Raw genomic sequence first — 15,356 nt, forward strand, 5'->3', positions numbered from 1 at the left:
TGGTGAACTATTTAGGGATAATTTAGGAACATTGTTGGTAGCTTTTTCAAATAAGATTGAAGTTTGTATCTTATTTCAAGTTGAATTGCATGAAATCATGTTTGCTATCGAATATGCTAAAAAGAGAAATTGGAGAAATATTTTCCTTGAAAATTACCCAAGCTTTCCATTAGTGCGTTTTCTATTGTGAATATTGTCATTTGACATATTTTAATTAAATGGATGAATATTTTACACACCATACATTCATTTAGATTCAAGATATCTCGTATTTTTAGAGGGGAAAATACATGTGTAGATAGATTAGCTAATGCAAATTATTTGTTGATTATGATACTTGATGGAATTTACTTCCAATTTGTGCTTTTAAAAGTTTTTTTAGGGATATGTTAAGCATGTCCAACTTTCTTTTTTACTAGATGTTTGATGGGTTAGATTTTATATCTCCGCCATTTTTATTTTTTATTTTATTTCAATATGAAATCAATGTTTTTTAATTTTTCATATGTTGTTAGTTTGAAACTCAAAATATTTAACTCCCTTTGTCCATATCCATTTCATCATTTTACACAAATTAAAAGAGTTGTATATAAATAAAAGAGAAAATAGTTATTTATATAATTAATTAGAGTGTTTGCTATTATCAAAATGACAAAGTGAAAAACATGAATATGAAAATGATACAAGTAATAAAAAATATTAGATACAATTAAAAAATTATTATTATATTAAAATTGAACGTGTAACTAGTTTCGGAACAATTTTTTAACAAATACACCATTCATTATGAGAAAAGAAATTCTGGATTACACACTTATTTCGTGACTAAATGTAAAAATGCAACCTTTTATTGTGAGAATTATTTTTTAATAATAATTGATTCTTCTAGATAAGTAATATAATAAATTACTCTAATGTTTGAAATTTATATTTAAAAATTCAAAGAGATAAGTATACACTTAATACTAAGAGTTACTATAAATCAAATTAAATTTATGCATTAAATTTAAAAATTGAAATTCAAAATACCTAGCATGAAAAGCATGTTTGTGGCACAAATGAAAAACATGCTTTGTAGAAAGCATGATAATCATGAAAATTTTCATCAAATACTCATTATTTTTAATCTAATATATAATTCAATGATATAATTAACTAAATTAGTGATTTTCTTTTAATTAAAAAAGTCTTCATAAATTTGTTCTTTTCATATATGGTAAGTGAGAACTTTTTTTTAAAAAAAGTCACATTATTTAACAGTTACAATTGTCTTTGGAAATATCAACCTGATTCAATTGTTGAAAAGATAATCATCTTTTCCTATAAATTGTTAGAAAGTCTTCAACTTTAGACATATTCTCCTTCATCAAATTGTCTATTTCTCTCATGGATAATGATGATTATGATCTATTTTCAATTTTTCATAGCTGCAATGCTAACACCTATACTTCTCCTACCACCATTTTTGAAACTCTTCCTCCACCTCAAACCTTAACAACCACCTCCATCATTACCAATAACATTATGTCTCCTCAAAACACCACACCATCTTACTTTGATGATTTTTCTTTAACCCAAGAAAATAGATCATTCAATTTTTCTCCACTTAAACCAACTGATTTTATAGAACTAGACAAATTAAAAATCAATTTCAATCCCACCACCGTTAACCCCGACCACACCACAACTACCCCCGTTACCATCACCCCCACAACTACTATCCTAGCTACCTCGGCCACCATTACTACTACCGACATTCCTATCCCTACCCACATAACCACTACTACCATCACTAGCACTATTAATCATGACTTCGATCAAAATTCCAATTTTTTTCATTTTCCATCATTCATCAGCGAACAGCAGATGCAACCGATTGATATTACTGGTCCTGAAAATACTATACCTAATATAAATCCAACGACCATTGTCCCTATCACAACCATCAACAGCCTTACCACCAATAGCCTTACCACCAATATTCCTACATCCATTAGTGCCGCTTTCACTTACCCTAGCCTTCCATCAAACATTTTTACCCCAAGTGTCGTAACCACTACACCTTCTATGAGTACCATGATTAACACTAACCCTAGTTGTCATGGAACTAATAACCATCCTAAGATATATAATTTCCCAAAACACTTTGAAGAACAACAGATCCAACAAAATCAAACCATTCAACCGCCTGCTCTTAAGCCCGCCACTTGCATTGAAATCACAACGGCTCATTTTGATCTTGCTTACAATCATCCATCAATTGCTAAACAATATGCAAGAGAGTGCAATCAACTACCAAATCTACAACCCCAGATTAGCTCTGAGATTTTACCAAATGCAGGCCCACAAGGAGAATCCAGCAAAAATAGGAAAAGGTAAAGTATTATAAATTTTAATATTTTTAAATCTATATCAATAATATTATGTCAAATTAATTTTGTTTCAACTTTTAATTTTTTTCAGAAAGCTTGATAATCCAAAGGTAGTAGAATGGCATATGAGCGTAGAGAAGTTGGGTGAAGATCCATGGGAATGGAGAAAATATGGACAAAAACCCATTAAAGGATCTCGATATCCAAGGTTTTTTCACATATTTGGTTTCCTTTACCATTAAATTTTTTTTTTTAGTTGAATGCCCTGCCATCCTTGCAATTTAAGAGAATCTTAGTCAAATTGTTTTATTTATTCGTAAATAAATTTAATAATTTCAAAATGAATTGTTTACTTATATTTAAAATTATAATTTTTAAATTTTTTAAAAAAAATGAATTTTAATTAATATGAATAAATGTTGTTAGGACTAATACAAAATAAAAAAGACCAAAAACAAAAAGTGTTTTTTGCAATAACTAAAAGTAAAAGTAATATTTAAACATATTTAATATGCTTTAAGTTACAAAACCATATTCAACCTTTTTATTCTAATTATATTATTTAAAATATATAAAAGTAATCAATCCTCATTTTATATATTCTTCACTTTTAACTTAGGTTGACAGTAAATACACCCGTACTTGATAATTTTAATTTGGTAAAATTAAAAAAAATCATGTTTATTGTGTGTGAAAAAAACCAGATATGAATCTCAAACATTTATAAAAAACCAAACCAATATATACTTACATACATTTGTATAGTTTTAGTTGTTAAAATGCTACAACTTTGTGGTGTTTGATACATGAAATAATGTATTAATGATTTCGCAGGGACTATTATAAATGTAGCACTTTCAAAGAATGTATGGCGAAGAAACATGTGGAGAAAAAAGCAAACAAAGAGAATATTTATATTGTGACATACATAGGAGAGCACAACCATCCAAAACCCAATGTGGATTGTTCTCCTCATAACAAGACTTCAAAGAAGAGATTCGGTGTCAAAAAATATGGATCTTTGCCAAAGACTAGAAACTCTGATTCTCCTAGTACGGTGATGGCACAGTTTGATCAGGCAGAATGCAGCAATGCTCAAGTTCATCTAAGTCAATCAAAAGAAAATCATCAAGATACTGGACTTATAGAGAGTCATTCACCTACTACTGAGAAATCAGATCATAATCCCATATGAGGAGCATGGGAAAGACAATACTCTGATGACGAAGACGATATTGTTAGGGGCGTAAATGATTCGGTTTGGACTGGTTTTTGATCAAAAATATATCTGAATCGATAATATTTCTATTGTTATAGTTTGGTTCTATTTTAAGTGTTTTTCAATAATGGAACCGAATCAAATTAACCGGTTTGGTTTGATTTGGTTCGGTTTATAGGTTTAGAGCGCTTTATTTTTCAAATATTATTTATGTCTATTATCCATTATCATGCATTTTGGTGTATTTTCTTTTATTATTTTAAATAATAGATTTCGTATAATATATTTCATCTTTTATTTTTCAAACAATTTACAAGTTATATTTAATCCATACAAAATAGTGACATGATTTATATTGCTTTATAAAATAGTTTCACTATCAAACTTTTTAATCCTCTATCGTTTCAAGCATGCCTCTAATTTCAACAAATTATTTTCCGGTGAGATTGGAAATCTAATTAAAACACTATATTTCATTTTTCAACTTCCACACCTCATCAATGTAATGACAAGTTACACATATGTAATTCAAATTAAGTAGGTAATTATAGTTATCGGTTTGACGGTTTTTAAAAATTAAAATCGAGAACTAAATCAAACAACCTTGGTTTTTATTGGTACAATTTGCTTTTTGAACCAAACTAAAAAAATTGATTTTTTAATTTTTAATTCAATTTAGATTATCGGTTAAATTGATTTTTTTTATCCACTTACATCTCTAGATATTTTGATTACCAATATAAGAGATATTAGTTAGGTCTAACCTAAAGAGCTTGTCCTAATTAAGCAGATCTTTTTTAGAATTGACCCCTAAATAATATTGATTTGATAGTTTTTTCTAATGGATGGAATATTGCAAAAAAAACAAAAAATATATATATATATATATATATATATATATATATATATATATATTATTTCTCACTTTTATCTTTACCAATTACTCTTTATTTTTATTATTATTATTATTATTATTATTATTATTATAATTATTTTTATTAATATTATTATTTTTTCATTCTATTAACAAAGTGAACGATTAATAATATTTATTTCGAGCAAGTTAGTATACAATTAAGAAAAGGCATTCAAAAGTCATAGTTTTACTGTTTTATGGTTTGTGTTTTATTGCTTTTTATATCTCAAATAAATATTTACATTGTATATTTCATAAACATAGTTTTTCTATTTAAATTAAATGCTGATTTAAGGTTGGTTTGATTTTATTAAATTGTGCTACATACATCAACATTTGACTGAAAAAATAACATTGAATGAATTTAAATATCTGGAAGAAAAAAAGAATATATTTTAAATTTTTACTTTTTAATGATAAAATTTAATTTATTTCCTTAAATTATTTGTAATCTAAATATTTACATTCAATAAAAAATTTATAACAACATTATAGGTTATCCATAGATTGTACTTTTAAAAAAATGCTTAACAACCCTCTGCTAGGGTTTGTTGTTGAGAATCAAATGAACTTTGAGTAGGGATATCAATTGCATATGTTAATGGGGATCCCTGTGGGGAATATCTGTGCGGAGATCCGAAGTTGGGGATTTTTTTCCCGTGGGGATGGGGATGGAGGGAAAAGTTCCCCCGATAACACTTTGGGGCGGGGATTGGGAATGTATCCCCCGCCCCTTGGATTCCCCGACTCCGATGATATATTTTAATTTGTATACTTTATATTATATATATATATATATATATATATATATATATATATATATATATATATATATAATTATATAATTTTACATGAAAAATATTAATGTATTAGAAATTGAAGAGTCATTAGAAGTTATAGATTTGTCACACATAATCAACCACTTACGCTGGACGACATCAGTATTGTGGTAGTAAATTAGTGGAAGCACGGTAGCAAAAAGTTATGTTACTATTTATTTATTTATTTTTACATAAAAAATATTAGCAACATCAAGTTCTTTTGCTTTTTTTATTTATTATTGATGCAAGATGTATTTTTAATTTTTTATAAAATAAAAGATGCAAATATATGCGTTTTAAAAAAAACGGAAATAAAAATAACAAAATATTAGTGTCATAGTTTTGATCAAAAAAGCGTAGAAATTTTCTTAAGATTCGATCTCCGTGGATATCCGTGGGGATCTGTAGGGATGGGGGGAAATATTCCCCCGCGGCGGGGATTGGGGATGGGGATGGGGAATAAATTTGGGGGTGGGGCGGGGAGCGGAGAAGCATCCTCCGAACAATCTCTGCCCCGTTGACATCCCTAACTTTGAGGAAGAAGTCCTCAAAGCCTGAAGCACTAAAAGGGTTAAAGGAAAAGATGGTGGAACCGCAGCCGAAGATATTCAAGTGGAGGAAACTTGTGCGAAGGCAAAATATGACCTGATATGCAAAGAGGGACAACAAGAGCTCTATAATCTAATTGACTACCCGAAACAAAACTTGGCGAATAACTTAATGGTGGTAGAAAGATTTTATAACAAAGATATGTTCATAGGCAATAAGAACATGTCGAATTTTGTAGTGTCTGATTTAGATGATGACTTAGAAGGAAATTTTATGGACCATATTTTGAATGATCTTGGAGGGATAAAAGTGGTGGTGAACATGGTAGGTGGATATGAGTGCCCAATCTTTATGCTTTATGGGGAAGAAGAGTGGAGGATTCGTAAACCATGGTGAAGAGAGGTGATTGTCAAATTTTTAGGAAAAAAGATTGGCTATAAGGCGCTTGAAACCCAATTAAAATAGATGTGGATGAAGAAAGGGGTAATAAGTATAATAGACCAGAGTAATGACTACTTTCTGGTTTCCTTTACACAGGAAGATGATAATAAAGATGCATTGGCAGATGAATCATGGTTTATATATGACCACTATCTAACAGTCAAAAATTGGAGCCCAAATCTCCAGCCGGAGAGAGACACCATTGAAAATGTAGTTGTGTGGATCAGAATCATTGGTTTACCAATAGAATACTATGATGCATGTGTGCTGTCATCCATAGGAAATCGATTTGGTAAGGCGATTAAAGTCGATTAAAACACTATCCAGCATGAAAGGGGAAAATGTGCAAGAATATGTGTAGAAGTAAACATGTCCAAGCCATTACTTGCAATGTTCGATATGAGGGTAAGTAGTTACAAAATAGAATATGAGGGTTTGCACCTATTATGCTTGAAGTGTGGCAGATACGGCCACTACAAGGAAGGATACACGATGACGGAGAAGGGAAAAAAACAAGGGTGGATCATGGTGGGGGAAGCTCAAGCATGGAGAAAAGTTAGTCAAATAAAGATAGTTGGAATTGCACTTGGCAGATGGTGCAGACACCTTGACATGGGAGAAGGGCGGTTGATGGTTGGAGGAACATGGCACCGGTGAAAATTAATGATTCCACAGATATCAATGGCTCCATATTTGAATCATTAATCAATGATCTTCTGGACATAAACGATGAAAATTTTGTCATTAATGAGAGGAATGATGAGCATCTACTGAAGGACAACAATATTGATGTTAATAAGGAGATCAAAAAAGGAAAGGTAATTAATAAGGAGATAGAGGGTGATACTATGCATGATACGTGTGAGAACCCAATCAAAAGATACGCATTCAAGACCAATTCAAAGGTTTAAATCAGAATTTAATTGGTGATAGGATAATGGAGAATAATCAGGAGGAATCAAATAAAGGTGGTCCACGAGTTAGAAAGCCCAAAAAGATCCTATTAGCAATTATATGCTTGTGAGATTGGCAGCATGTGGTAATCATGAATTCAAAGGCAAAAGTAGGGTGTAAAACAGGAAAGGATGAAGGTAGTGGGAGCCTTACTAGTAGTGGGAGCCAATAAAAAAATCAGGTACCCTATGAAAGAGAAAAGTAATAAGAGGATTCTGCAATGTGACACTAATGGGGAAGAAAGTCATAATCACAACAACTTTATTTACATAATCAATAAGTAGGCGCATATAAACATGATTTCATGTAGCAACGATGGAAATCATACTCGTCCACCAGATAAACTAGAAAATTTATCTGCTGCTAAAGTCCACAAAGTAAATATGATTAATGATGCTATGAATGAAAGGGTAGAAGAGGAAGTGTTGATTGTGGACAGCCAGAGGCATGCTAGTGCAATCAAAGATAGTATAGAAGTTGTCGAGGAAACTCAATTGTTAACTATTTAGTGATCAAGTGTAGAGTTGTTGTTCCATCTCTCCTTATAGTTTTTAATGATTAGTTATGACAATAAAATTATTATCTGGAACTGTAGAGGTGTTGCAAGTAAAGCTTTCTCTTGGTATAGTAAACATTATTTGGACCTATATAAACCCAATATGTTTATTATCTTAGAAACGAGATGTGACCCAACTAAGCTTGACAAAACATTCAAAAAGCTTGGTTTAGATGAGAGTCTTACCATGGATAATCAAGGGTATTCAATTGGGATAGATGTTGCTTGGAATAAGAATTACTTGAATGTGCAGTTGTGTTGTAAAGATCACCAGTACATGCATTTGAAAGTAAATGATTAGCATGGTAAAGTTTGGTTGTTTACGACAATCTATGCTAGTCTAAATACAAGGAGAAGGAAGAGCCTTTGGGAAAATTTGAAGAACATGACAATGCAAAATAAAGGATCATTGGATGCTAGCAGATGACTTCAATGATATTTCTATCCAGGTAGAAAAGAAAGGAGGTGTGAAAGCTTCCGTGAGTAAGTGCGGAATTTTTCGTGATAGAATAAATGAGTGCAACTTAATTGACATGAAGGTTGTTGGTCCAAAGTTTACTTGGATGGGTCCCACTTTCCATGGGGGATAGAGGATTTATGAGAGACTCGATAGAGTTTTGAGTAATGAAGCATGAAGCTTTAACTATCTCGATGTTTATATCAAAGTGTTAACCAGAGTAGAGTTTTTGGACCATCGCCCTTTGGTAATTAGTTCGACGAAGATCTCTACGAAGTTAGGGCCTCATTCTTTTCATTTTGAAAGTGATTGGATTACTGATGCTAGTTACAAGGAAATGATTAGTGGAGTTTGGATAAATGATAGCAGTGTGATTACTAATATTCTTCACATTAGAGAAGACATTAAACGTTGGAAATTACATAGCTTTGATCAAGTGATTGTACTGAAGAAAGAAATAACGGCGAGACTTAATGGCAATCAAGGGTGTTTGCAAAGGAACTACTATGATCCAGGGTTAAAAAAGCTTGAGCAAAAGTTACAATTGGACCTCAACAATATTCTCAAGAAAGAAGAGCTCATGTGGTATCAATGTTCTCTTGTTGAGCGGCTAACGGATAGTGACCGAAACAAAAAATATTTTCATCTGAAGGCTATTAATAAACGGAGAAGGAAAAAAATTATGATGTTAAAAAATGATGAAGGTCAGTGGATATAGGACATTGACTAGCTGAAGGACCATGTTAACGGCTACTATCGTAAATTGTTTGCTATCAACTATAATTGGAACTGTTAGAACAAGATTTGTTCTGATCAATTATCTTAGTTTTGATGATAACAATAATATGAATTTTGCTTAAGATAATATGGTACTCTAATCCAATGCAATTTCCCTTTCAGGAAATATATAAAGAGTACGCATAATTCAGCGCTCAGAAGCTTTGTCTCAAAGGGTTCAGCATGCAACATCAGAACATGGTCTGGCAAGACATCAGAAGATGGTCGAAGCAGAATCAGAACATGGGTCTATGGAAGCATCAGAAGAACAAGAGAACAGAAGCACTGAAGTTCTGATGGTATCACGCTCAGAAGCACTTCAAGGTCAGAAGATCAGAAGATGCTATGCACCAAGCTGTTTGACTCTGATGATATTCAAACGTCGTATTCACAAACATCAGATCAGAAGAAAGTACAAGTGGCAAGCTACGCTGACTGACAAAAGGAACGTTAAAAGCTACTAAAAGCTACGTCAGTAGACACAGCGTGAACAAGGCTCGAGGTAGTTGACAAAAGCGTATAACATTAAATGCGATGCTGTACGGAACACGCAAAGCATTAAATGCATTCAACGGTCATCTTCTCCAACGCCTATAAACATGAAGTTATGATGAGAAGCAAGGTTAACGATCCTGAACAATATAATTCAAATTAACTTGCTGAAACTCTGTTCAAATCAAAACTCAGAATCTTCATCCTCATCAAAGCTCACTACATTGCTGTTGTAATATATTAGTGAGATTAAGCTTAAACGATTAAGAGAAATATCACAGTTGTGATTATCGCTTGTAAGAAGCATTTGTAAACTCTTAGAATTGATTACCTTAAGTTGTAAGGAACTAGAGTGATCGTGTGGATCAGAATACTCTAGGAAGTCTTAGGAGTGAACTAAGCAGATTGTAACTAGAGTGATCGTGTTGATCAGTAGACTCTAGAAAAGTCTTAGAGGGTATCTAAGCAGTTGTTCCTGGAGTGATCAGTGTGTGATCAGAAGACTCTGGAAGACTTAGTTGCTGACTAAGTGGAAAACCATTGTAATCCGTGCGATTAGTGGATTAAATCCTCAGTTGAGGTAAATCATCTCTGCGGGGGTGGACTGGAGTAGTTTAGTTAACAACGAACCAGGATAAAAATAACTGTGCAATTTATTTTTATCTGTCTAGTTTTTAAAGCTACACTTATTCAAACCCCCCCTTTCTAAGTGTTTTTCTATCCTTCAATTGGCATCAGAGCGCCGGTTCTAAGGTGCAAGCACTTAACCGTGTTTAGAAAAGATTCAGGAAGAGAAAAACGCTTCAGTAAAAGATGGTTGATGAAAGTGAAAAGTCTACACCTGCATCTACATCTGGCTCTGCTGAGCAATACAACGGTAACAATGGTTATACTAGACCGCCGGTATTTGATGGTGAAAACTTTGAATACTGGAAAGATAAACTGGAAAGTTACTTTCTTGGTCTAGATGGTGATCTATGGGATCTTCTGATGGATGGTTACAAACATCCAGTAAATGCCAGAGGCGTAAAGCTGACAAGGCAAGAAATGGATGATGATCAGAAAAAGCTTTTCAGGAATCATCATAAATGCAGAACTGTTTTGCTGAATGCTATCTCTCATGCTGAATATGAGAAGATATCTAACAGGGAAACGGCTTATGACATATATGAGTCCTCGAAAATGACTCATGAAGGAAATGCTCAAGTCAAGGAGACTAAAGCTCTAGCTTTAATCCAGAAGTATGAAGCCTTCAAGATGGAGGATGATGAAGACATTGAAAAGATGTTTTCAAGATTTCAAACTCTTACTGCTGGATTGAGAGTTCTTGACAAGGGATACACCAAGGCTGATCATGTAAAGAAGATCATCAGAAGCTTACCCAGAAGATGGGGTCCTATGGTGACTGCATTCAAGATTGCAAAGAATCTGAATGAAGTTTCTCTGGAAGAGCTTATCAGTGCCTTGAGAAGTCATGAAATAGAGCTGGACGCAAATGAGCCTCAAAAGAAAGGTAAGTCTATTGCATTAAAATCCAATATCAAGAAATGCACTAACGCTTTTCAGGCTAGAGAAGAAGATCCTGAAGAATCAGAATCTGAAGAAGAAGATGAACTGTCCTTAATCTCCAGAAGGCTGAATCAACTCTGGAAGACCAAGCAAAGGAAGTTCAGAGGCTTCAGAAGTTCAAAGAAATTTGAACGTGGAGAATCTTCTGATGACAGAAGATTTGACAAGAAGAAAGTCATGTGCTATGAATGCAATGAGCCTGGACACTACAAGAATGAATGTCCAAATCCTCAGAAGGAAAATCCCAAGAAGAAGTTTCATAAGAAGAAAAGTCTTATGGCAACCTGGGATGAGTCAGAAGATGATTCAGACTCTGAAGATGAGCAGGCTAACTGTGCGCTGATGGCGACAGAAGATGACGAATCAGAATCTACATCAGAATCAGATTCTGAAGAGGTATTTTCTGAACTTACTAGAGATGAGTTAGTTTCCGGTCTAACTGAACTTCTGGAACTCAAGTCTCAGATTAGTCTCAAATACAAAAAGCTGAAAAAGCTATTTGAATTTGAAACAAAGAAGCTTGAGTTGGAAAATTCTGAATTAAAAGAAAAACTTTTAAAATTATCCAATAATGTTGGATCTCCTTCTGATTCAGAAAAATCCACTCCTAGTATAAACCATATTCTGAAAGAATATGATTTAAGTTTCAGGAAGTTCCTATCTAGAAGTATTGGCAGAAGTCAGCTAGCTTCTATGATATATGCTGTGTCTGGAAACAAAAGAGTTGGCATTGGTTTTGAGGGTGAAACCCCATACAAACTTGAACCTGTTGATGAAATGAAAATCACATACAAGCCATTGTATGATCAGTTCAAGTATGGCCACTCCCATGATATTAGGCACACTTCACATGCTCAAAGTTTTCACATAACACACACCAAACAGCATGTGACACAACCTAGGAAATATCATGAAACTCACATTAAAAATTATCATGCTGTTCCTCCTATTGCTTACAATGTTAAACCCAAGTTCAATCAGAACTTGAGAAAATCTAACAAGAAAGGACCCAAGAAAATGTGGGTACCTAAGGATAAGATTATTCCTATTGCAGATATCCTTGACTGCAAAAAGGACAAAGCACAACATGTCATGGTACCTGGACTCTGGATGCTCGCGACACATGACAGGAAGAAGGTCTATGTTCCAAGACCTGGTGCTTAAGTCTGGAGGAGAAGTCAAGTTTGGAGGAGATCAGAAGGGCAAGATAATTGGCTCTGGAACTATAAAGTCTGGTAACTCTCCTTCCATTTCTAATGTACTTCTTGTAGAAGGATTAACACATAACCTCTTATCTATCAGTCAATTGAGTGACAATGGTTATGATATAATCTTTAATCAAGAGTCTTGCAAGGCTGTAAATCAGAAGGATGGTTCAATCCTATTTACAGGCAAGAGGAAGAACAACATTTATAAGACAGATCTGTAAGATCTTATGAGTCAGAAGGTGACTTGTCTTATGTCTGTTTCTGAAGAGCAGTGGGTCTGGCACAGAAGATTAGGTCATGCTATTTTGAGAAAGATTTCTCAGATTAACAAACTGAATCTGGTCAGAGGACTCCCTAATCTGAAATTCAAATCAGATGCTCTTTGTGAAGCATGTCAGAAGGGCAAGTTCTCCAAACCTGCATTCAAGTCCAAGAATGTTGTTTCTACCTCAAGGCCATTAGAACTCTTGCACATTGATCTGTTTGGCCCAGTCAAAACAGCATCTGTCAGAGGGAAGAAATATGGATTAGTCATCGTAGATGATTATAGTCGCTGGACATGGGTAAAATTCTTGAAACACAAGGATGAGACTCATTCAGTGTTCTTTGACTTCTGCATTCAGATTCAATCTGAAAAAGAGTGTAAAATCATAAAGGTCAGAAGTGATCATGGTGGTGAATTTGAGAACAGATCCTTTGAAGAATTCTTCAAAGAAAATGGTATTGCCCATGATTTCTCTTGTCCTAGAACTCCACAGCAAAATGGGGTTGTAGAACGAAAGAATAGGACTCTGCAAGAAATGGCCAGAACCATGATCAATGAAACCAATATGGCTAAGCATTTCTGGGCAGAAGCAATAAACACTGCATGCTATATTCAGAATAGAATCTCTATCAGACCTATTCTAAATAAGACTCCTTATGAATTGTGGAAGAATAGAAAGCCCAACATTTCATATTTCCATCCTTTTGGATGTGTATGCTTTATTCTGAACACTAAAGATCATCTTGGTAAGTTTGATTCCAAAGCACAAAAATGTTTCCTTCTTGGATATTCTGAACGCTCAAAAGGCTACAGAGTATACAATACTGAAACATTGATTGTAGAAGAATCAATCAATATCAGGTTTGATGATAAGCTTGGTTCTGAAAAACCAAAGCAGTTTGATAATTTTGCAGATTGTGATGTTGATATATCAGAAGTTGTTGAGCCAAGAAGCAACGCATCAGAAGCAGAGCTTCTCAGAAGCAAAGAATCTGAAGATCAAGTATCAGCTTCTCTGGAGGATCTAAGTATTTCTGAAGAACCATCTGTCAGAAGATCATCCAGACTCATCTCTGGTCATTCAGAAGATGTCATTCTTGGAAAGAAGGATGATCCAATCAGAACAAGAGCATTCCTTAAGAACAATGCAGACTGTCAATTAGGTCTTGTATCTTTGATCGAGCCAACTTCTGTTGATCATGCTCTAGAAGATCCAGACTGGATAATTGCTATGCAAGAAGAACTGAATCAGTTTACAAGGAATGATGTTTGGGATCTTGTTCCTAGACCAGATGGATTCAATATAATCGGCACAAATTGGGTCTTCAGAAACAAGCTCAGAATGAGAAGATGAGAAATTCTTACGTATGAGTATCCTTTGAAATGAAATTTTTTTTAAGAAGTTCTGATAGAAATCAATTAGAAATTGTGATTCAGTTATTACTAACGTTTCAGTGTCTAAGTTGATTCAGAATCTCTTTAAAAGCAAAACAGCTGTAACTGGCTATCCAGATGGTAAACACGTGTTCACTATTCCTGGACAAGCGTGCGTGCAGTTGAGGGGACGTCTACTTAGGTAACTGTGCAAATCACGTCTTTTGTCATTATTATCTCTCCTCATGTCACGTAGCATTAAATGCTTTTCATCATTTACTCTCTTTCAGTTTTCTTTTTATACTCTTCAAACGTTTCTTTTCCCTCTCATATTTCTATCACCTTGCATTCAGTTTTCTTTTTCGTTCTCTCTCTTTGCTTTCATATCATAAACCCTAGCAGTTTCCAATATCTGCAAATTCATCATGAATCCATCGTCAAGCTCTGGGAATCAAGATAATGATCGGAAACAAAAGAGAAAGGCAACTACTGAACCAGAAACCAAACCAAAAAGAGTAAGGATCTCTTATGACCCTCTCAAAGTGTATCAACCCCTTGACGGTTCCCCTCAATCACCTCCCTCTTCAAAGACCTCCACCACCTCTTCCTCCTCATTCATCCCCTCGGAACCACCTTCTTCACCATCTGATATCTCCTCTCCTTCAACCCTTCCATCAGATATTTCTTCATCTCTCTCATACCCTTTTCCCACCAGAACACCTAATCCCTATAGTGTTGTCCTTCCCGACTCAAGGTTCACTGTCAACCCTCCAACCCCTACCACTCAAACATATCTGGAGTTTTTACATGCTGATGTAAATGGCTGGTTGGAGATTCTAGGTGCTGCTCACCTTAATCATCTGGATGAGTATGCTACAAACAACCTTTGGAATACCTTTCGTCAGGATTTTCTGGATAAGGCTACAGACACTCAGAGAAGGATTATGTCTGAAGCTCCTGGTGTTCGTGGTCTCCGGTTGGAAGTTGGTGAGAGCAGCCATCACCATCTCTTCAGGAACAGAAGTGTTCTTGAAAGGAAGATGCCAGCAGATGTGTTGGAAGAAGAAAATCTCTGCAGAGACATCGTGGTGTGGAGACCATGGTTTCCTGTGCTGACTGGAGATTTTCAGTGGCTGTTCAACTGGTTCAGAATGAACCCTTCTGAAAAAGCACCTCACATGGTATTTCCAGTAGTGGTTTATCGTGCTGAAGTTGCTGGTCCTACTCCTCCAACAAACCTAGCAGCTATTCTTCAAGCATTGGAAGATGGAACTTCTGAGCTGCCTGAACCAGAATATGCTAAGGCTACTTCTGAGTCAGACTCAGATGAGGAAATGGAAGATGCACAAGCTGAAGATCTCCCAGTAGACCACCCTGCTGAGATTG

General features: G+C 34.4%; 1 protein-coding gene across 1 annotated transcript; it reads left to right on the forward strand.

Annotated features, from left to right (window-relative positions):
• The first annotated feature begins 1,386 nt into the window (after positions 1 to 1,386).
• On the forward strand, positions 1,387 to 3,567 carry LOC131620244 (probable WRKY transcription factor 35). The gene is made up of 3 exons (XM_058891244.1): positions 1,387 to 2,375; positions 2,464 to 2,580; positions 3,207 to 3,567. The coding sequence occupies exons 1-3, from the start codon at positions 1,387 to 1,389 to the stop codon at positions 3,565 to 3,567; spliced, it is 1,467 nt and encodes a 488-aa protein (XP_058747227.1).
• The last annotated feature ends 11,789 nt before the right edge of the window (positions 3,568 to 15,356 follow it).

This window comes from Vicia villosa, linkage group LG7, assembly GCF_029867415.1.
Source record: "Vicia villosa cultivar HV-30 ecotype Madison, WI linkage group LG7, Vvil1.0, whole genome shotgun sequence".
Lineage (NCBI taxonomy): Eukaryota > Viridiplantae > Streptophyta > Magnoliopsida > Fabales > Fabaceae > Vicia > Vicia villosa.

What these genes read in the sequence shown, in the direction of transcription:
- LOC131620244 (XM_058891244.1), top strand. Translation starts at nt 1,387, where the DNA reads ATGGATAATGATGATTATGATCTATTTTCAATTTTTCATAGCTGCAAT. An exon ending in TCCAGCAAAAATAGGAAAAG is followed by an intron (nt 2,376 to 2,463) that starts GTAAAGTATTAT and finishes AATTTTTTTCAG; the next exon opens with AAAGCTTGATAATCCAAAGG. An exon ending in AAAGGATCTCGATATCCAAG is followed by an intron (nt 2,581 to 3,206) that starts GTTTTTTCACAT and finishes ATGATTTCGCAG; the next exon opens with GGACTATTATAAATGTAGCA.